This window comes from Gymnoscopelus microlampas, assembly GCF_963454915.1.
Source record: "Gymnoscopelus microlampas genome assembly, chromosome: 10".
In the NCBI taxonomy this organism is placed as follows: Eukaryota; Metazoa; Chordata; class Actinopteri; order Myctophiformes; family Myctophidae; genus Gymnoscopelus; species Gymnoscopelus microlampas.
The window spans coordinates 34,074,403-34,098,042 of record NC_139947.1 but is presented as its reverse complement, the minus strand read 5'-3'; the positions used below and the strand labels follow the sequence as shown (position 1 = coordinate 34,098,042).

The 23,640-nt window shown below is 40.6% G+C and overlaps 3 protein-coding genes across 3 annotated transcripts; all 3 read right to left on the bottom strand.

Annotated features, from left to right (window-relative positions):
• Positions 1–994: 994 nt before the first annotated feature.
• Positions 995–4,692, bottom strand: LOC311052957 (pepsin A-like; the record flags this gene model as incomplete). The annotated part of the gene is made up of 9 exons (XM_084068279.1): positions 995–1,132; positions 1,321–1,419; positions 1,637–1,778; positions 1,897–2,013; positions 2,090–2,286; positions 2,403–2,521; positions 3,545–3,662; positions 3,912–4,053; positions 4,637–4,692. 9 exons carry the CDS (start codon positions 4,690–4,692, stop codon positions 995–997), a joined length of 1,128 nt encoding a protein of 375 aa, XP_083924405.1.
• A 6,312-nt stretch (positions 4,693–11,004) lies between these two features.
• LOC311053525 (pepsin A-like) lies at positions 11,005–14,484 on the bottom strand (the record flags this gene model as incomplete). Its single annotated transcript, XM_084069120.1, has 9 exons — positions 11,005–11,142; positions 11,386–11,484; positions 11,714–11,858; positions 11,987–12,103; positions 12,293–12,489; positions 12,595–12,713; positions 13,499–13,616; positions 13,858–13,999; positions 14,429–14,484. 9 exons carry the CDS (start codon positions 14,482–14,484, stop codon positions 11,005–11,007), a joined length of 1,131 nt encoding a protein of 376 aa, XP_083925246.1.
• Positions 14,485–18,634: 4,150 nt separating this feature from the next.
• On the bottom strand, positions 18,635–22,173 carry LOC311054195 (pepsin A-like; the record flags this gene model as incomplete). The annotated part of the gene is made up of 9 exons (XM_084070073.1): positions 18,635–18,772; positions 18,932–19,030; positions 19,343–19,487; positions 19,609–19,725; positions 19,905–20,101; positions 20,209–20,327; positions 21,063–21,180; positions 21,454–21,595; positions 22,118–22,173. 9 exons carry the CDS (start codon positions 22,171–22,173, stop codon positions 18,635–18,637), a joined length of 1,131 nt encoding a protein of 376 aa, XP_083926199.1.
• Between the last annotated feature and the right edge of the window lie 1,467 nt (positions 22,174–23,640).

Below are 23,640 nucleotides of genomic sequence, written 5' to 3'. Positions count from 1 at the left end.
TAGCCTTGACGACCTTGCAGGCTTATGCAAAGGCTAAAATGTAACTTAGATAGCATGTTATGTAGACAGATGCCAGGTCATTGTTGACCTGCCATCCTATAGTGTGTATAGTTTCAGTACAGGCTGATGATAGGCTCTTGGTTTACTTATGTATTACTTTAATATAAGATTACCATTTCTATGCATTTGATGTATTATCTTGCGTTGTCCTTGTTTACTGTAAATCGTTCTGGATTAAGAGCGTCTGCTAAATGCCTAAATTGTAAATAGTAAATTGTATGTGTTTTGCGATGATGTCTCAAATGCTTTGAATTTGTGTGAGAAAAATGTAGTAAAGCTTGTACACTCCGCAGTTGCGGTCATGTGTTTGTTTGTTGTAAAGCAATGAACATTAAGCTTTAATGGCTTATTATTTAGCATCATAATGCAACAATATAGTGTTTTCTGAACCTTGGCTAATGCCTTAATTTCCACTTGTATTGGGGATGATTAAGTACCTGTAACTACCTACCTACAGTACCTACCTTCCTCTACTGTACCTACCTACATAGTAGCTTCAGTTATTCAGTTTGTGTGCCAAGAAAACATAATCAAATAAAGTTCATGGGGACTACATAATATTAAGAGTGTAGGATAAATGGAATAGAGAACAATGCCACAATAATGTTATTGGTATTCAAATGCAATTTCTGCGGCCTAATATTCAATGTTATGATGAAGCACAAACAACTCATAGTCATCGGTTTAAACTTTAGGGCATATATTTTTGAAAAGAGGGAAAAAGGGAATAAAAGTCTAAACAGTGAATGGTAGACAAATGGTTGACAATAATTCATTACAAGCTTAAAATAACTGAGATTCTGAAAGTAATGTGTTAATTGACACATATTCAAAAACATCCATAGCACATTTACATCTTACAGTTTCCCATTTGCAAAAGACTTGTATGAATGATACAGCCCCCATTGATTAACCATCAGGATGCTTGGTTTGATTACACAGACTTGGCCAGTCCAATTTGCTTGGTCTGGGCATTAAAGATGGAATAGTACTCCCTGATGAAGACATCTCCCAGGATCCAAAGCTGGTCAGATCCACCATTGCCAAACCCAGTGCTGCAACCATAGGACTTCTATAGAAGGAAAGACAGGAAGGGATATATATATTTCACAAATAAAATGTGTGTGCACGCACACACACGCGCGTGTGTGTGTGTGTGTACATGCGTGTGTGCAGCCTGTCGGCACCATGTACTGTATGTGCAATGAGCATGTGTGTGTGCATGTATGGGTCAGCGTCCATTGAAGTGTGTAGACTGACCTGAGAAACATAGGCAGAGGCAGGGAGGTTGAAGGCGTGTCCATTGATAGTGAAGGTCACATCAGGCATGCTCTGGATGTTCTGGCAGTTCACTGAGGCCTGTATAAAGCATGGCATGTGTTATTAGTAGAAACAGTACTTATTTTTATTTCAATGGAAATGGGCATCTTCACATAAAATCTGATATCCCTATTCCCTACCCACAAGTCCCCCAATGTCCATCAAGCCATAATTAATATGAATCTAGGAGGTGTGCTAACTGATGAGGTGTCAATTTGATCACTGATGTGAATTCTAAATTAGAAAAATATCTCACCATTCCTTGACTGCCGGTGGCTCCAACATGGGAATTCATGTTGTTTATGTCATTGGTTGGGCCAACAATGAGGGAAGTGCCGGTGTCAATGATAGCCTGGCAGCCACCATTACAGGCCACAGTCTGTCCATTGACGGTAACACTGTTAGGAGCAATAGCAGAATCAGAATTAATAAGAGTGTCCTGTGTGTAGCCAAGGTTTTTCTGCTGTCAACTTTTTAAAAAGTGAATAGTCACAGTAGACTGTAATATGTTTGCACCTGTCCATTTTGATCTGCCAGTAGGTAGCAGAGGTCAGGGGGATCCAGGTGATTTGTCCGGTGTAGTGGTTCCCATCCATACCACCGAAGACCACCTCACTGCCCTGCTCTGAGTTGCTAATAGGAGAAGGTATGACAAATACTTTAGTAGCTTATCATTGTGCACAAATGCGTACAAACACTGTTCCAATACCTGCTAAGGTAGACAGAGAAGAGTTGCTGAGACACCAGGTTCTGCTTAATCATGTTGTCAAAGACGGGCACCACATTGTCAGCGGCAATGGACTGGAAGGCAAGTCCCAGGATACCATCAGCCTTCATATTGGCCATGAAAGGAGCCTCCACCTCGCTGATAGCAAGTCCCTGCTGGGCCACAGAAATTCCACCAACCTGGAAACCAAAGTCAGCAATTACTGAAAGTTCTTATTTGTCAGGTAGAGAGAGACAATATGCAGATAATTGGCAGAATTGGCAAATGATGGTTCTGCATGGCTGCTTTTGGTTACCTCAACAGTGTCACTGGCCAGAAATCCTCTCATGCTGCCGGTACCATACTGAATGAACAGAGGCTGGTTGCCCCACTTGAAGGTGGAAGACTTTGATGGGTTGAATTTCTGGTGGTTCTCTTTAAAACATATTGCATATATTTTTTAGCTGTGCATTTGGAAGAAGGTAAAGTAAATCTGACCTATCCAATTAACCAAGTCTGGCTGGCTGTCTTCCTGCCACTGTGGAGTCATAACCAATTTGTCTTGCGTTTTTGGCGTTGTTTGTCATTTATTTGGTCCTGATTCATTCATTGTGTGCAGATATTCTTTCTTCCCCTTTTACATTCGTCATACCTACCGATACATACCTAAATACCCAACAATAGATGCCAAAACATTTATGTGTAGGCTATTCTTATATCAAAAGTCCCTAAAAGACCAATCTTAATTGCTCTTAATGCATGATGACATGACCCTTATGAATAAATAAGAATCTTGATTTTATTCACCTGTGTGAGTCCCATAGCTGCACGTTCCTCCAAGCACACCTGATTTTAATTACTGAGCTACTCCGTTTTGAATCTCATTCAAGTTGACGTCCAGATGGTGTATTACTCATTTAAAACTTAAAGCACACTAAAATGTGTATCTGAAAACATTTTAGGTTAGAAATAAGCGACGTAGTAACAAACATGCTTAACACTGGCCGTCTCTCCCTTGGGCAGTGTGCTGTGACTGTGAGCCATGGTGTGAGCGACAGGCTAAACAAACACTAGCCCTCTGTACAAGCTGGCTTGAGTGAGGTTCCAGCTTTCGATGCCGTTTCAGACTGACACTTCAAAATAAAATGACCAAAAAAGCCATTTTCACCACGTCTTTAAGTTGTTATTGTTATATAAACCTTCACTTTCATGACTATTTAATTTGATATGGTCAAAATTGACTTCTGCAAAGCCAGAAGGATGCAAAGAGCTACAATATGCTTTGCAAATGGGAGGTGCAGGGCTAGACAATAAAAACAGGGGCCACCCTCAATTCTTGTGCCCCGCCCCTTATGGTAGTCCTACACCTCTGACTGACTGTATGTACTGACCTTAGCCAGGAACTGTCTGTCAGGGCCAAATAACGTTGTTATTGTTTTTTAAGTTAACAGTACTCACTACAGGCCGCGCTGCCGCAAAAGATGGAGGGCACCCACAGGTTGGAGGAGCCAGTGTCAAAGATAACTTTGAAGGACTGGGGAGGAGTTCCAATTGAGATGAGTCCAAAGTAAGCCAGCTGGAGGTGACACACAGCAATAGACAAGGTGTTGAAACAGAAATGTGTAACAACACTTCATGACAGATGATTAGGGTGAGTGTCTCCTGCTTTTACACTATGTGGCTTACAATGTCCCTGATGGTGATTATTGGACAATGAGATGAACTAAGACTAATTTAGTCATGTGGCCAATCTGTTATTTTCAGCAGATGTACGATGAAGTGTAAATTAGGTTTAAAGTTTGTCCTTCTGCTAGTCTGGACTTACGTCATAATCATTGGTCATGCCCTCAGTGCCTGATTGGATAAACTTGACCATGGGGTTGTATGGGTACTTCTTGAGGGTTTCCTCCAACAGTCCCTTCTCCCACAGGGCCTCCCGTGGAGTTTTCCCCTTGATCAGGGGCATCCTATACGTGGTGAGAAAGGGATCAGTAATAATACCAGGCCCTTTTTTGTTATCCTTTGCAGTGCATTAGATGAACAGGTTAGAATCAGAATTAGTTTAATTCACCTTGTACGCTATGCAGCAAAACAGTGTAAAAATGTACCTACAAGCTGGACTTAGTGTTAACTTTTACATATTACTAGTACATGCTGTATAGGCACATACAGTGCACACTTAGATTTCATAATATAGGCTGTGAAAGAAAATGTATAGATCTGAATACAAACGAAGCACTGTACAGACATGATCTTCTTTTACAAAGTCAAAAAAGTGTTGAGTGTCTACAAAGTACTGTATGTGACAGCTTTTTAACATTAAGAAATACTACTTAGTTGTATAGAAATATACATGATAGGAAGCATGCAGCCCCCTACCTTTGGACTTATAAGCCATATCAAGATAAAACAAAATGGCTTATATTTTTCCTCTGTACACAATGGAGAGGTTTTCATCAAACTTGTATTACATTTCATTCATATTTTACAATATTATGCTAACCAACGTCTAGCTGTAGAGTTGGCTTCAATCAGCCAGCTGGTACTTACCTGTTGAGACATTCAGAGAGAGCCGCCAGGGCACAAAGGACAACGAGACACTTCATGGTTACTAACTTTGCAGAGAGTGAAGAGATAGTTCAAGGTAACATCCTTTATATACAGTCTATCAAGGTTGTGTCAAGAAATGCCTTTCCATGTCACCAGATATCATGATAACCTGAGATAAGAAATATGTGATACCACAACGAATGATATGGCTTTTATCTCTGGGTATTTACAGTATAATAATTCATATTTCGGAAGTGCTTTTAATATATTGACTTTCAGATCAGAAGATTTGATGTTCATTCTTCTGTGTTCTGTTTAATGTTGGTATCCACGTCTTCCACATGGCAAGATGTACAGTATACTATTAACCAGTTGACACTTCATATTCTTGGAAACAATATATTGAAAAGCTATTAAAAGAAGATAATTGATTAATAAAATAAAAAAATCAATGTTTTGGATGTTAGACTTGTGCATTTGTGGTCAGAAATGTTGCATAATAATAATAATACATTTTATTTGTAACACACTTGACATTTTCACAAATCTCACAAAGTGCTACAGGGTTTAAAAACATTGGCATAAAAACAGCAAAGGCAAAAAGACCCTAAAAGAGGTAAAACAAGTAAGCATTAAGAATAACCTATATCCTCCTATAATTTGCCAATGCTCTGTATACGGTAGGTAGGTAGGGTGGTGAGATCATCGCCATGGTTACGGGGCCGCCCAGCTGTTGGATGGCCCCGCGAGCTATGGTACGAAGTGCCTCCCGGGTTGCTAGATCATCAGTGGCGGCAGTGGCTCAGGGGTAGAGTGGTTGGGTAGAGTGAACTGGAAACCGCAAGGTTCCCAGTTCGATCCAGGGCTGGGGCGCTTCCCCAGAGTTAGTGTCGAATTGTCCTTGAGCAAGACGCTGAATTGCTCCCGATGAGCAGGTTGGTGCTTTGCATGGTTTCCTACGCCATCGGTGTGTGAATGGGCGAGTGAATGGGTGAATGGCACAATCAATGTAAAGCGCTTTGGATAAAAGCACTAATATAAATGCACCATTTACCATTTAAATTCCCAAGATGTTATTCTTCATCTGTCCCTATTCTGGGGTGAACATTCAGCCAAAATAGACAATCTTTGGTGTAGAGGAGAATAGGCAGAGGTCTAGTATAGACCCCTCTGAGACTCCAGTCAATGAAGTATAGGGTTTAAGTAGTTAAATATACATGGTTGATTAGCCGTCAGGCACCACCCATACACACACGTAGCAGTAGTAGTAATAATAGTAAAATTATCAAGGAACAAATAGTCATAATGTCGTATATTATGGTCTGCATATAACTTGCAAATTCTTCAAATGAATATAAATGCAGATATATGATGTCATGAAATTGTTTTGTCTGTGCTGGTTTGGAAGAGGAAATATGATGGTCATATTAATATTTTCCCATTTGTATATTATTAAACAGTTAATTAATAATTTCCCAACCCTGTAGATTGTTCTCAACAGATCATGGGAGCCAATTATATCACCAAGTTGTTCTTAGTCAATATACCTTTGTATACCTGGGTACAAAGGGTGACCGTGCCTTTTCTTGACAGGCCTCCTTGACTCTGACATGACCTCCCTAAGGAGCTGAGACTTTCTCACTTCTTAAAACGTACTGCATGACTCACCTTCACTTAACTCAATTAAATTAACAAGGATCGAATGGACTGTATTAAGCTGTGTAAGCTATCTTTAATGTGCATTTCAAAACTTTAAAACCAATGAAAATAAGAAGTTTTATTTAATTATGAAAACAGCTCAGTCAGAAATGTATTATGCAGAGAGCACAAGGAATATTGACATGATGATAAGGAACCCACAGTACACAGGAATAGAAAATTGTTCATGAACCTTGCCGTGAGATTTTTATTTAAACTTTTATTGAACTACTAGAGTTTCGGGGGGCTACGCCCCCCTCAACCCCAGCCGCGCACGGGGCCCAGCGTGGCCGTGTGTATATTGGGGGACCCAAATCGCCGGAGTGAAACTGTGGAAAAGTTTTTTTGAAAAAGGAAAAAATGTGAAGAAATAATATTTGTTATGTTTCAGGGGGTCCACAGGGGGTCCGCGGACCCCCTGATGGTCCACTGACCCCCTGTGGAGTGTTGGGACGCGCGGGGACACCCCTGGAACATTGCGGACCATTTCGGTGTTTTTTTTTTTTTCATGAAGGTGGTTGCTTGTTTCTGGCGCAGGCTGTGCAAACCTGGCAACCCAGCGCATGCTGCCGCACGTTTAAGTGGCGTAGCGTCATGAGGGTCAGTGGGGCCGTGGCTCGGTCAGTGAAGACCCTGTAGTGCGGATGATATGTGGCATAGAGGGGCAGATTGTAAATCCACAGAGGAAACATCCGTGGGCTACCATTGGTTCAGCGATGTGTGCGGTCGCCCTGCGGCCCCTCCTCCTCCACCAATGTGCAGTATTGAGAGCCCTGACATCACAACAATTGGAGCGATGGGCACTGCACTGTGGTTGGTTAGGGTACACCTAGGGCCCAGGTAGAACCCAGTTAAAGCCTGCATGGGCAAACCCAGTTAGGACCCGCCTTGGTCCCACATAAACATGGCTAGTTGGGGCCCACCTAAGGGCCAGGTAGAAGCTACTTATAGCCTGCATGGGCATCGCAGTTGGGACTGAAGTGGATGCCACTGACATTGCTGACATGGGGTCCATATGGTTTAGCCCACCTTGAAACCATATGGGAACTACGCTGGCATGCTGGCTGTAATGCAAACGCTGCATCATACCTGCAGTGTGTAGTTTGATGTTGTGTGTGTAGCAGATATACCTGCAGTGTGTAGATCAATGTCCATAGGAAAGTCAATGGCCAGCAGTGTTTTTTTTCCCCAGCAGAGTTTCTAGTGTCTCTGTGTCTCTGTGGTAGAGGTTGCACATGAACTCTGCAGCCGCACTGAGGCGCTCCAACACAAACACTCTGACATGAAGCTGCTTCACACAACAAACATCAGCACCACGCTGCTGTTTGTCCAAAAGACACAATATCTCCTCTCCCACCGACGTCATGTGTTCATTTATCGACAGCCGTACAGACTCCTTTTGACACATTTTACGTCGTTTATCCAGCTCTCACTGACTCTCCACATCGGGCTGTTATTTTGCTGCGATCAAGTCAACGATGTGAGAGATTAGCTATCACAGACGGACGGACAGGGGGTGAAACATAGTCTTGCGCCATGCCTTTCGGCCTGGCGGAGACAATAAAAAACCGAAAGTAAAGGAAATGGCCATTTCTGCAACAGAAGTAGTCAATAAACTATGCTATGAAAACATGGGCCACATTGGCAAAGAATGTAACAAAGAGGCAATCATGTAGAAAATAGCCGATCTCCAAGCTTACAAAGCCTCTCAACGTGAGGCGTTTCGAGCTTGTGGATCGGCTATTTTCACAATATGTACTTGTGGAACGGAGTCAAACAGAATGGGGGGGTCCCAGATCAAGTACGTGTATTTGGGGGGGGGGGGGGGGGGGGGGGGGGGCGGCGTGAAAGGGTTGATAAACACTGCTCTAATCGGAGCGAAATTATCTGAAATTACTACATGACCATAATGCAGCCTAACATGCGTTGCACGGGGCGGTCCTGCCATGACGTTAGTTACTGTAGTTGCTGTGGAGCTACATAGTTCTCCAGAAGACACACACAAACATACACCATCTACAATGGACGAACTGAGCAGCAATATAGACATTCACCACACGAACGTGCATTGTTGACAAAGTGATTGCACAGCCGCTGCAGGCATGACAACCAGGTTAGCGTTAGCGACATGGCAGCTATCACAGCGCCCTGTCCGTCGTGCTGCAACTGCCTGTGATGGCTACAGCAGTAACAGCAAGCTGTCTGCGATGCCATTGTCTGGAGACTGCTCTTAGCGTGACAGGACCAATGAGAGTGAGCGCTGTAGTTGTTGCTAAGATACGGTGGCGTCTCTGCCCCATAGCTTGTAGATCTCTCACACATGATTGGCCTAGGCTGCGTTGCCAGGTCTGACTTTGTGTGTAAGCAATGGTCGGCTTATTTTTGCGCGGCTTTGGGCTCGTTTGCATTGTGTGCACGGCAGCGCTTGTTTAGCGTACGTCAGCGCGACGTGGCAATGGACGTGGCAACGTGAAAGGTGATTGGCTGGTGAAAAGAAACACCCGACGTTACACCAGAAATGGTGCCTGGAGAAAATGGTGAGCAAAAAAAAAGTTTGGAAAAAAAGGAAAAAACCCCCGCAGCGGCTGGCTGCTGTTGTGGTGATGAGGTCGTGCGCACGGTAAACGGTACGAAGCTGCCTCCCCTTCCGTTTTGTCCGACATTTGGTGAGTAGAATTAATTATGTTGCGCGGTGGAAACGGTGTAGTGAGCAGTGAGATGTCCCCTACGCGAGGCGTAAATTCAGCGCGGCGGCCGTGGCGAGTCAGTAGGCGACATGTGGTCTGGCGGTGCGTTGTTTATTCGATAACAGAGCTGTGGGGTGTCGCCACCGAGGGTGCGGAAGTTGCTCGCCATTTATATAGTTAGATAGAACATCTATCGATCTATCAAACTTTATAGCACATTGAGTTAGCACTGTGCAACTCAATGTGTTTCACAGAGAAGAAAGGAATACATTAAAGCAAAAACCTATGCAAAAGCATTGTTAAAAAAAGTATTTTCAAAGGTGTGTATGAAAATACTCTGGCAGTCAAAGAGTTAATATTTCTTTAAAAAACGGTTCTCAAGCCTGTCCAGAAGGATAACATGGTCAACTGTGTCATACACAGCATTACTGTTATTTAGCAGACGCTTTTATCCAAAGCGACTTACAATAAGTGCATTCAACATAGGTAGGGAACGAAACTACTAATCACCAGAAGTCTTAAGTGCATTTCCTGCAAAAACAAGCAACCAAGAGTATACCTAGCACTAAGGTAAAAGTACAATATATCAGCTACCTACTTTCTTAAACAGATGAGAAAAAATAGCAAAATCAAATGAGCATGAGCTAAAACAAATAAGTGTATCGACTAAACAAGATCCAATAAAACAATACAACAATAAAACAAGAGTTCGTACAACTAGTTAACAACAAGTAGGCCAGGCAAAGAGGAAGGGTAGTGTTTCCTGAAGAGGTGGGTTTTCAGCCTGCAGCTGATGGGCTGCAGGCAAGATGGGCAGTGACTCTGCTGTCCTGACATCAGTGGGAAGTTCATTCCACCACTGTGGGGCCAGAACAGAAAAAAGTCGTGACCGTGTCGATCGACCAGAAGGACCCTTCAGTGACGAGGCAATCAGTCGCCCCGAGGTGGCAGACCGAAGTGGTCGGGCAGGGGTGTAAGCATCGACCATAGCCCGGAGGTAAGAAGGAGCTGTTACTAAACTGAATGCGAGCCGCTACGGGTAGCCAGTGTAGAGAACGGAGAAGGATAGTTGTGTGGGAGAACTTGGGGCGTTTGAACACCAGACGAGCCGCAGCTTTCTGAACAAGCTCCAGAGGTCTGAATGGCAGATGCCGGAGCACCAGCAAGGAGGGAGTTGCAGCGATGAGGTCTAAGAGAACAAGACAGAGACCTTTTTGGCATCAGTGTTCATTCTAAGATATTGTAACTTGATTTGGGCAGTCTCTGTGCTGGGGTTTTCTCTAGATATATAGATAACTAGATAGATAGATATATTTTTATTATAGTGTCCTGCACCATAAGATGCAGGACAAACTCTCACTGACTCCCTGGCTATGCTAAGTTGCTAACTAGTTTGCAGCAGAGCTGGATCTTCTTTTCCATAGGGGTTTAAGGGCTTCATGTTAAGGGCTTTAATCCTGTGACTTTGAACAATTTTAAGGGCAGCTTGCAGCCTTTGTGTACTCAACTGCCACCCTCTGAAGTTAGTAAACTCCAGTGTCCAGTGTGTCACATTTTATTTTCGGTCCTCTAAGACTGACAGATACTACCTGTCGTGTCCAAGCAGCTGGCATCAGATATATTGGAATTGGATTATTTGTCTTGCCCTGTAATCTGTATTTTAACTGCTGTGCTTCCTTTGGTGTCTGATTTCCCTTGTTGGGATCTCAAGAAAAAAGTAATAAACGTATAGTGAATGGTAGACATTAGACAAACCATATTGTTAAAGTGTTGAGTGTGTTAGAAGCTATGAATAAGTAAGATTCTGAAAGTAAGGTGTTACTTTACACAGTGACTGTAATAATATTTTATTCGAAAGCAGCAATAGCATATTTACTATTACATCTTGTTTTCCATTTGCACAAGCCATGCGTGAATCATACAGTACAGCTCCCATACAGGAAGTTTAGAGTTATTGATTATCCATCAGGATGCTTGGTTTGATTACACAGACTTGGCCAGTCCAATGAGCTTAGCCTCAACGTCAAAGATGGAATAGAACTCTCTGATGAAGACATCTCCCAGGATCCAGAGCTGGTCAGATCCACCATTACCAAAGCCAGTGCTGCAACCATAGGACCTCTATAGAAGGAAAGACAGGAGGAAATGTATTTCACTCACAAAGAATGACACAATTTGACTTGCTAATTATAGCCAGTGTTGCAATTGATTGTGTGTGTGTGTGTGTGTGTGTGTGTGTGTGTGTGTGTGTGTGTGTGTGTGTGTGTGTGTGTGTGTGTGTGTGTGTGTGTGTGTGTGTGTGTTTTGTGTGCGCGCGCCCGCGCCCTCGTGCACGCGTCTGTAACAGTTTGTGTGTAGACTGACCTGGAAAACGTAGGCAGAGGCAGGGACGGTGAAGGCATGTCCATTGAGAGTGAAGGTCACATCAGGCATGCTCTGGATGTTCTGGCAGTTCACTGTGGCCTGTATAAAGAATACCATGTGTTTTAGGGTTAGGAGGAGGAACAGAGGCTGGGTAGGTGGCAGTGTGGGGGCTTACAGGTAGGAACTGCTAGGATAATGTGGAGTATGAGTGGTGGGAGGATATGGTCATTTTGCGAGGCAGGAGAATAATCTCTTTTTGGTCCATTTTATCGCTGTTTAAACTAAAATGGGGAAATAAAACAGTCAAGAGAAGAAAAATGTGTCTCACCATTCCATATTGATTAGTGGTGGATCCAACATTGGAATTCATGCTGTTTATGTCATTGGTTGGGCCAACAATGAGGGAAGTGCCGGTGTCAATGATAGCTTGGCAGCCACCATTACAGGCCACAGTCTGTCCATTGATGGTAACACTGTTAGGAGCAATAGCAGAAGCAGAATTAATAGGAGTGTCCTGTGTGTATCTATTAGGCAATTAAGGTTTTGCAGTTGTCAACTTTTAAAAAGCGAATAGTCACAGTAGACTGTAATATGTTTGCACCTGTCCATTTTGATCTGCCAGTAGGTTTCAGAAGTCAGCGGGATCCAGGTGATTTGTCCGGTGAAGTGGTTTCCATTAACACCACCGAAGGCCACCTCACTGCCCTGCTCTGAGTTGCTAACGGGAGCATATAAGACAAATGTGTTAGTATCATTGTACATAAATGCATACAAACACTGTTCCATACTGTTTCAGGAAGACACAGTATACATACAATACACATACAGTACATGTGCATGTACAATACCTATACCTGCCATTGTACACACAACCAAATATAAACACTATTCCATTTATTTTCCGTACGGGCTCAGGTAGACAGAGAAGAGTTTCTGAGACACCAGGTTCTGCTTCATCATGTTGTCAAAGACAGGCACCACATTGTCAGAGGCAATGGACTGGAAGGCAAGTCCAAGGATACCATCAGCCTTCATATTGGCCATGAAAGGAGCCTCTGTCTGGCTGATTCCAAACACCTGCTGGGCTACAGTAATTCCACCAACCTGGAAACGAGAGTCAGTGGTTACTCAAATGTGTCAGGTGGAAAGGTACAATATGCAGATAATTGTCAGAATTGCCAAGTGATTGCTCTAGCTGTTTGTGTTTACCTCAACATTGTCACTGACAAGAGATCCAGTCATGCTGCCAGTACCATAGTAAATAGACAGAGGCTGTCCGAGCCACTTGTAGGTGGAAGACTGCTGTGGGTTAAATTTATCGTGGTTCTCTGTAAAATATATGTATTTTTAGCTGTGCAAATGAGAGGTCATGTAAATCTGATTTATTCTTAACACAAATACAAACTGTTAGCAAACAATAACGCTATGAAAATGCTGTCCAACTGTTTGTTATCAGAACCACCATGTTAGGTGTAGTGGTTATTAATAAACACAAGGAAAAAAGCGTTATACTGTATATGGCTTATATAATCATAATGATTTTACAGCCATACAGGTTACTTTGGCTTGTTTCACTTAATTTCCTCCAGTTTGACTGGCTTCCTTTCTGCCACTCTGGACTTGTACCCCTCTGATGTCTTTGTCTTGTATTTTTAGTTTTGTTTGTTACATGTCTGGTTTTGATTTGTTGAGTGCAGATATATTTCTTTCGCATTTAATTTAAACTTTTTTTAGGGAACATTGGGCCCACAAATTATATGACTTTCAAGACTATATAATTTGATATGGTGAAAATGTAATATTAGAGCTAAGAAGCCTGTGGAATCTTAGTTCTACAAAGGTAAAAAGTAATATGGCCAATTGTTGAAATGGGAAGGATCCATTCCAAAGGGGTACTGTAACTGTACTGTATGATTTGCAAAGAGCAAGGGTGGTGCAGGGGCTGAAGCATGAAAAGTACTGTAAAGAAATAAATAGATAAAGATAGGGGAACCCATATCAATTCTTGCACTCCGGCCCCTTATGGCAGACCTACATCCTTACTGTCTTACTGTACCAGGAATTGCCTCACAGGTACAAATCATGTTTTTGTTTTAAAGTTAACAGTACTCACGACAAGCCTGGCTGTTACAGTAGACAGAGGGTATCCACAGGTTGGAGGAGCCAGTGTCAAAGACAACTTTGAAGGACTGGGGTGGGGTACCGATTGAGATGACTCCAAAGTAAGCCAGCTGGAGGTGACATTATAAAACATTGTAAACACAACAGGACTGGTAATAAGGGTGACTAAAGTGTTGCCTGCTTCTACTATAGGCCTATGTGACTTACAATGCCCCTGATGGTGATTATTAGACAATAAGATGAACTAAACCTAATTTATTCTTAGTCCTGGCCAATCTGTTAATTTTGGCATGATTGTACGATGAAGGGTAAATTAGGTTAACATGATGTCTTCCCCTAACCTGGACTTACGTCATAATCATTGGTCATGGGCTCACGGCCTGTCTGGAGGAACTTGACCATGGGGTTGTATGGGTACTTCTGGAGGTATTCCTCCAACTGCCCCTTCTCCTGCAGGACATCCCGTGGAGATTTACCCTTGATCAGGGGCATCCTTCACACAGTGAGAAAAAGAATAATGCCAGGCCCCTTTTTGTTATCCTTTGCAGTACAATAGATGAAGAGGTTAGAATCAGAATTTGTTTTATTCACCTTGAACAACACAGCAAAACCGTGTAAAAACCATGGAAGAGCTTGACTTGGTGTTAACTTTTACATACTACTGAGTGCACAGATATATTTCATATAATACAGGCTGTGAAAGTATAGGGTTATTATGTACAATCTACAAATGAAGCACTTTATAGACATAATCTTTTACAAATTTGAAAAGTGCTGAGTGTGTATGTGACCGCATTTTAAAATTAAGATTTACTTTATGTCTTGACATATACTGTACGCTCATGATAGGAAAGCCCCATACCCGTAGACTTGTGAGTCTGAATAGCCTTGAGGTGGCTTCAGTCAGCCAGCTGGTACTTACCTGACCAGGCATTCAGAGAGAGCCACCAGGGCACAAAGGACAACGAGCCACTTCATGGTTGCTAACTTTGTTGTTGGACTCAAGAGTGAAGAGATGGTGAAAGATGCCATCCTTTATATACAGTCCATTAAGGTTGTGTCAGCAATAGTAATAACCTGAGATAAGAAATGTGTGATAACAACAATGAATTATCTTGTGGTTTTTACAGTGGTATTTACAGTATGCAGATAAATTATTACTAATTCGGAAGTGCTGTTAATAATTTATATTGACATTTAGATCAGAAGATTTGATGTTCATTCTTCTGTGTTCTGTTTAAGGTTGATATCCATGTTTTCCACGTGGCAAGATGTAGACTTTGGCTGTCGAACTGTAGACCGGAATTGACAACACTATATTCTTGGAACATTTTTAATCTTTTTATTAAAAACATCAAAGAAAAAAAAGAACTATGAAAGGATCATTTAAAAATAAATCAAAGCAAAAAAAGAACTGCAAAAAGTCTTCATATTTATTTTAAAAATATCCTTTTTTTGGGTGATTTATGGTTCAGAGACCCATATATCATCCGACAGGATCTTCCAAAGTCTAGGAGCATAATTGCTAAAATCGGCTTCTCGTGCCATTTAGTTTTTTTACATTTAGTTATTTAACATTTAGTTATTTAAAAAACAATAAAAGGATATTACATTTGATTCTAAAACTAATAGGCAACCAGTGCAGGGACTTTAAAATGGGTTTAATGTGTACTTTGTCAGTACAGTAATCAAGTCTGACTGCTGGTGATAAAACCATGTATGCCTTAGCTTTTCCGTATCAGACTGAGAGAGAAATTGTTTAACTCTAGCGATATGGCTTAAATGCCAAAAAGATAATTATGTGGCATTTCAGATTTGGGCCTTGAAATTGTAATCTGAATCAAGAATGACACCAATGTTATTGACCTGGTCCTTGTGTTGAGTGCAATTGATTATAATGTACTTGTCATAATTGACTAGTTTCTCACTCTAGCCCTCTGCACCAATGACTAATTTGTTTTTTATTTTTTTAACTATAGAATATTTTCTGATACCCATGCACTTTTGTTAGAGATACGATTTACTACGGTGTCAAAGGGATTAAAATTATCTGGGGATGCTGAAATATATATTCATCAGTATAGGCCTACAGTAGCTGAAAATCTATTTTCAACCACATTTTCTAAAATGTCACTTAAAAATGGATGTTGGATATTGGCTGGTAGTTGGTAGTGTAGCAGAGTAGCTCAGCCTGAAGCCCAAAAGCTATCTCCTCTGGCCAGGAGGGGATTCCCTCTTGGTAAGCGCAGTAGATGTTTGGCTTGAACCCTATAGTCCATGAGCCAGACCAGATATCGGTTCCATTTGAGTGGGCAAATGGAACGATATATAGTCGATATATAGTAAGAAAATGAATAAATGATAGACTTTCCACAGGAGTAGTTTCATATTTATTGGACATTTTGTTATTTCCCACTATTAGCGCCTTTTCCTTATCCTGTATTAAATTGCCTAATGGGTGGGCGGGCCGGTAGGGTTTTCCAGCCGGCCGTCCGGCCAGCCGGCCGGTCTGTTGCTCACACTGAATTTGAGAAAGGACATCTCATTCCCAGTGTATCAAAAATGTGTCACGGAACAGGACAAGAATCCTAGACGTCACCAAACTTTGCCAATCACTCTGCGATAGTGTTTCTGGTGCCTTGAATGGCAAGCATTTGCTGCACACTGTCAGTGCAACAATGGCCTGAAGTGCACAAATCTGTGCAAACTACAAACCTGTGCTAACTGCTAACCAACACAGTGAGGAGTAGCCTGCTGCACAGCTGACAGATTCACATCCACATCCACATTCACACCTGACCTAGCTGTAGTTTACAACCCTCGTAGACGTATTTACGATTCTGACGTCGAAGACGTCAGAATCGTAAATACGTCTACGAGGGTTGTAAACTACAGCTAACACCTGACCTATGGTTGATTGTAATGTCCCAATATTGTGCTTAAAGAACACATTGTAATGCAGCTTTCCAAATATAATTAATACAAACTCTTAATAAAGTCTTCCTAGACTTCCCAAGTCTATAATGCTTTATAAACATTATACGGCATTATAATCTCATTATGAAACTGTATAATTCCAGTTTTACGCACTCACACATACTCATAACACATTATAAAACCTCTTTATAATGACTTAGGAATCCCAAATTAGCGGCTGGAAACAGTACAGAGCCATGAAGTTGGTTGCAACCATAAGATGTATTTATTCAGCACAAGAACACAAGCAGCTCTTCACTCACAGCTCTCCCTGATAATAACTGGAAGCAGCATTTTATACACAGGTGAGCTAGACTGTACCATTCAAATGGGTGTGTTCTAAAACATACAATAAATACATAAATACCATAAAAAAATCCTGAACTACACAATGATTTTTTCCTTACACTACTACAACAAACTATAAGCAACTTTAAACACATCACAACCCCCCTCTGCCATCCTGACTTGGTCCAGCCCAATTATACTGGAACAGAACAGCACAACTTAAACAGGTAACTTAAGCTTTCAATAATTACTTAAAATGACATACTGTATATTGCACCTAGTCTCTATTGCACTCATTGATATTTATACACATTGCACCTGCCCATCATGCTTATCGCCAAACATTTCTGTTTCAACAGGTGAAACTAATTAGCTGAGTGGCCAGCTCAGCTGGACAGGAAACAACTAAAACATTTTCAGTATGGAGAAATACCTAAAAGTGCCAATATGCTGTGCAATTAATCAATCAGGTTACAATGTACATGTGCAAAGGATAAGTAACAGACTTATAAGTATCATAATAATTCAGAATTACTGGTCACTCACTGACCAGTAGAATGGCCAGGATCAATTAAAATTCTTGTTGTAATACATTATAATCATTTTATACTGCATTAGTCACTGTTGTAATGCTTGGGTGATTAAAAGTGGTCAATGAGTGTTTTAAGCAAAGTGAAAAATGCATTAAATCTATGCATAAAACAAACTGTTTCTGCCTACACCTTCAGAAATGTCATTACTTTACTTAAAGCACCCATTGGCCACTAATTATAATCATCTTTATAATGCAATTAGTAATATGTTTGTTATGGTTTTTCATTATGTATGTATTTCATTTGTTTTAAATGCTGTTATCAGGGTGTCCTTGAAAAAGAGAGCTTTGCTCTCAATGGTCTCCCCTGAATAAATAAGGGAAAGAAAGAAATATGCAAAAAATATTGACCTACTTGCTCCCGTGGGGGAAATATGATTTAATTGTAGCATATTATAATGTATAGAACTTTGTAATACACTGTTATCCTTGCAAAAAAATGTCTGAGTGTACAGCAATTATGAAGTTTTATAATACTTGACCTTGTAAGAATTTTTTGCGTTTGAATAACTATAATTATGCTGGGCAGATTATAATGCATTTTAGACATGCTTTCCTTGTTTGTTTTTAATTTGACTCTGTATAGCACTTTGGTCGACCTTGGTCGTTATAAATGGGCTATATAAATAGAGTTTGAGTTGAGTTGACAACAACTAAAAAATCTCCATGAATTCAAGGCTTCATGGGGTGTGTAATTGATAGAGAATAAGTATTTTTTGGGGTGAACTACTCCTTTAAGGGCTTCATTTTAAGGGGTGTAATCCTCTAAAGGATTTTAAGGGCAGCTTGCACCTTTGTGTACTGCCTTTGGAGTTGGAGTAAACTCCAACAGTGTCCAGTGTGTCTTTTCAGTCCTGTTCTAAAGCTGACATATACTTCCTGTCTTGTCCAGGCAGCTAGCTTCAGATGTGTCTACAGTAGCCTACTTTTTCTTGCCCGTAATGTGTATTTTAACTGCCGTGCTGCCTTTGGGGTCTGATTTTCCCTGGGATTAATAAAAGCTTCATCTTAAGAAAATAATTAATAAACTTATACATGTGAATGGTAGATATTAGACAAACCATATTGTTAAAGTGTTGAGAGTGTTATAATAACTATGAATAAGTAAGGTGTTACTTGACACAATGACTGTAATCATATTTTATTCAAAAGCAGCAATAGCATATTTACTATTACATCTTGTTTTCCATTTGCACAAGCCATGCGTGAATCATACAGCTCCTATACAGGAAGTTTAGAGTTATTGATTATCCATCAGGATGCTTGGTTTGATTACATAGACTTGACCAGTCCAATGTACTGAGACTCAACGTCAAAGATGGAATAGTACTCTCTGATGAAGACATCTCCCAGGATCCAGAGCTGGTCAGATCCACCATTGCCAAAGCCAGTGCTGCAACCATAGGACCTCTATAGATGGAAAGACAGGAGGAAATGTATTTCACTTACAAAGAATGACACAATTTTACTCGCTAATTATAGGCAGTGTTGCAATTAGTGTGTGTGCACGTGTGCATGCATGTGTGCATACATGTCTTCTCATCTGTAACTGTTTGTGTGTAGGCTGACCTGGGAAACGTAGGCAGAGGCAGGGATGGTGAAGGCGTGTCCATTGATAGTGAAGATCACTTCAGGCATGCTCTGGATGTTCTGGCAGTTCACTGTGGCCTGTATAAAGAATGCCATGGGTTTTAGGGTTAGGAGGAGGGGCTTTCAGGGGTAAGATGGGGGGGCATGCAAGATGGGGGCGGGGCCTAACTGCTTTCGTATGTCAAATGGGGGGCGGGGGAACAGAGGCTGGGTAGGTGGCAGTGTGGGGTTACAGGTAAGGAGCTGCTTGGATAATGGGGGGTATGAGTGGTGGGAGGATTTGGTCATTTTGCAAGGTAGGAGAATAATCTATTTTTGGTCCATTTTATCACTGCTGTGTAAATTAAATTGGCGAAATAAAAGAGTCAAGACAAGAATCATTTGTCTTACCATTCCATATTGATTAGTGGTGGCTCCAACATAAGAATTCATGTTGTTTATGTCATTGGTTGGGCCAACAATGAGGGAAGTGCCGGTGTCAATGATAGCCTGGCAGCCACCATTACAGGCAACAGTCTGTCCATTGACGGTAACACTGTTAGGAGCAATAGCAGAAGCAGAATTAATTGGAGTATCCTGTGTGTATGTATTAGGCAAGGTTTTGCTGCTTACTTTTAAAAAGCGAATAGACACAGTAGACTGGAATATGTTTGCACCTGTCCATTTTGATCTGCCAGTAGGTTTCAGATGTCAGGGGGATCCAAGTGACTTGTCCGGTGTAGTGGTTTCCATCATAACCACCGAAGACCACCTCACTGCCCTGCTCTGAGTTGCTAACAGGAACATATAAGACAAATGTGTTAGTATCATTGTACACAAATGCATATCAAACACTGTTCCATACTGTTTCAGGTAGACACAGTATACATACAATACATGTGCATGTACAATACCTATACCTGCCATTGTACACACAACCAAATATAAACACTATTCCATTTATTTTCCGTACGGGCTCAGGTAGACAGAGAAGAGTTTCTGAGACACCAGGTTCTGCTTCATCATGTTGTCAAAGACAGGCACCACATTGTCAGAGGCAATGGACTGGAAGGCAAGTCCAAGGATACCATCAGCCTTCATATTGGCCATGAAAGGAGCCTCTGTCTGGCTGATTCCAAACACCTGCTGGTTCACAGTAATTCCACCAACCTGGAAACGAAAGTCAGTGGTTACTCAAATTTGTCAGGTGGAAAGGTACAGTATGCAGATAATTGTCAGAATTGGGCCAAGTGATGGCCCTGGCTGTTTGTGGTTACCTCAACATTGTCACTGACAAGAGATCCAGTCATGCTGCCAGTACCATAGTAAATAGACAGAGCCTGTCCGAGCCACTTGTAGGTGGAAGACTGCTGTGGGTTAAATTTCTGGTGGTTTTCTGTAAAATATATATGGTCTTAGCTGTGCATTTGAGAGAAGGTCATGTAAATCTGATCTATTCTTAATACAAATACAAACTATAACTATTTAAAAACGTTGTCCAACTGTTTGTTATCAGAACCATCATGAAAGGGACTGGTTATTAATAAACAAAACGGATAAAAAGTGTTTTACTGTATATGGCTTAAATAATTATAATGATTCAGTCATACAACCATACAGGTTAATTTGGCTTGTTTTGCTTTATTTCCCCAGATAAATTGCTAACCAGTCTGACTGGATTGCTTCCTGCCACTCTGGACTAGTACCCCTCTGTCTTTGTCTTGCATTTTTAGTTTATAGTTTAGTTTGTTACATGTTTGGTTTTTATTTGTTTATTGAGTGCAGATATAATGTTTTCTTCTATATGAAATGTACAGTAAATTAAATACAAATAGCGGACCCCATATCAATTCTTATGGCAGAGCTACATCCTGACTGTCTGTACTGTCCTTTACCATGTATTTTATGTTGAAAGGGTAGGCAATATAAGCTATATAGCTTCAGCCTATACCTTTTTTTGGTCACAACTATACCATATACTATTGTGTGTTATGTGCTATGTTTTGAGAATAATTGAGCATATTGTTTCAAATGACCAAAAATAAAAACCTGCAAAGTGAAGTGAAAAAGTGAATTGCCTCACAGGGATAAATCATGTTTTTGTATTTAAGTTAACTGTAGGCCTACTCACGACAGGCCTGGCTGTTACAGTAGACAGAGGGTATCCACAGGTTGGAGGAGCCAGTGTCAAAGACAACTTTGAAGGACTGGGGTGGGGTTCCGATTGAGATGACTCCATAGTAAGCCAGCTGGAGGTGACACACAGCAATAGACAAGGTGTTGAAACAGAAATTATAACATTATAGAACATTATAAACACTACAGGACTGGTTATTAGGGTGACTAAATTGTTTCCTGCTTTAACTGATTTGCCATTGAATGCCATTGATGGTGATTATTAGACAATAAGATGAACTAAACCTAATGTATTCTTAGTCCTGGCCAATCTGTTATTTTTGGCATGATTGTACGACGAAGGGTAAATTAGGTTAACATATGTCCTTCTCCTAACCTGGACTTACATCATAATCATTGGTCATGGGCTCAGTGCCTGTCTGGAGGAACTTGGCCATGGGGTTGTATGGGTACTTCTGGAGGTATTCCTCCAACTGCCCCTTCTCCTGCAGGACATCCCGTGGAGTTTTATCCTTGATCAGGGGCATCCTACACACAGTGAGAAAAAGATCAGTAATAATGTCAGGCCCCTTTTTGTTATCCTTTCAGTACAATAGATGAAGAGGTTAGAATCTGTTTTATTCACCTTGAACACACAACACAAGCAAAACCGTGAAATTTTACCTACAAGAGCTTGAATTGGTTTTACATACAACTGAATGCACATATATATTTCATATAATATAGGCTGTGAAAGTATAGGGTTATAGATGTACACTCTACAAATGAATTACTATATACACATAATTGTTTGTGTGTATGTGACATTTTAAAGTGAAGAAATACTTTAGATATGTAGACATATACAGTACGCTCATTATAGGAAACAGCCCCATGTGTAGACTTATGTGAGTCTGAATAGCCTTGACAGGATAAAACAAAATTCTATATACTTCTCCTCGGTACACAATGGAGATAATTTCATCAAACCACACAACCATTTAATTTCATTCATATTATACAATTATGCTAACCAACTCCTAGGTGTAGAGGTGGCTTCAGTCAACTTACCTGACCAGGCATTCAGAGAGAGCCACCAGGGCACAAAGGACAACGAGCCACTTCATGGTTACTAACTTTGCTGTTGGACTTAGAAAGTGAAAAAATGGTGAAAGATGCCCTCCTTTATATACAGTCCATTAAGGTTGTGTCAGCAAATGCCTTTCCATGTCACCAAATATCATGATAACCTGAGATAAGAAATGTGTGATAACAACAATGAATTATGCAGATACATTATTATTTCGGAAGTGCTGTTAAATAATTTATATTGACATTCAGATCAGAAGATTTGATGTTCATTGTTCTGTGTTCTGTTTAATGTTTTCCATGTGTAGACTTTGGCTGTCGCACTGAGTTGATAACACTATATTCTTGGAAAAAAGGATATTGAAAAGCTTTGTGTTATTAAAAGAAGCTAATTGAAATAGAAATGATTGAAATTCCAAAATACAATGTTGTGCATGTCAAGCGTTGAACCGCTATTATCTTTTAAATTCTTCAAATGAATATAAATGCAGCTACTTTATATGATGTCATGAAATTCTGTTCTCTGAGATGGTTGAAAAATATACAATGGTCATATGATATTACATACATTTTTATATTATAATATTATTAAACAGCTAATCAATTATCTTCCAGTCATGCATCCTGTCAAATTGTTCTGAACAGATCAGGCTTGGGACCAAATTATTTAGCCCAAGTTTTTTGTCAATAACCTCATAATCTCTCTCTGGGTCAAGAGTGGACCTCAAGATGTTAAAATCTGTTTAAACTGACAAGGATTTGTACTGATTTGATTTCATTCAAACATGTGAAGCAACACGTAGTGAAAACATTTTGGGGATTAAAATAAAACTCCAATGTGGCATAATATTCTGAATCTGAATGTCAGGGAAATTGTTGCTGCAAGTGAAATGTACTGTACTGTATTCAGGATGTTTGAGACGTATTGTGAACTTGATCTACAAATTTTGAGCGCAACTTCATCATAAGATGGAGAAATTAACTATTTGTCACCTCCCTTTCCATCCGCATCCATTCCATTGCATGGAAAGGTCATACTGTACATTTGCATGTGCCGATAAAGGCAGTAAGTACAGTACGTCTTATTTTATGACCTTCAAGATCAAGATTGCAACCACTTGGCTCTTCATCCCAGAACACACACAGTGTTATATTTTATTTATTCACGCAGGATAAACAGAACATGGAAATGGAAAGGAAAAAAAAATACAGAAATTATGCAACAGCAATGGTGTATTATAGTTTTATTTGCAAATTGTTTATATTTATTCTTTGGTAAATGAACAGAAAAAGGCTGTGAAAATTAAATAAGAGCTGATCATGATTCACAAATAGCTTGCCAGGAAACTTCTATCTTGTTAAAAGTGTGTGATCTGATGTATGCTGTGGCACTGTTAAGCAAGTACATTGTCTTAGCGTTTCATTTTGGATCTTGTACAGTAGGTGCAGTAATAGTTTCCATACGAATAGTGTATATAGTGCACAGTGTACACAAATGATGATTA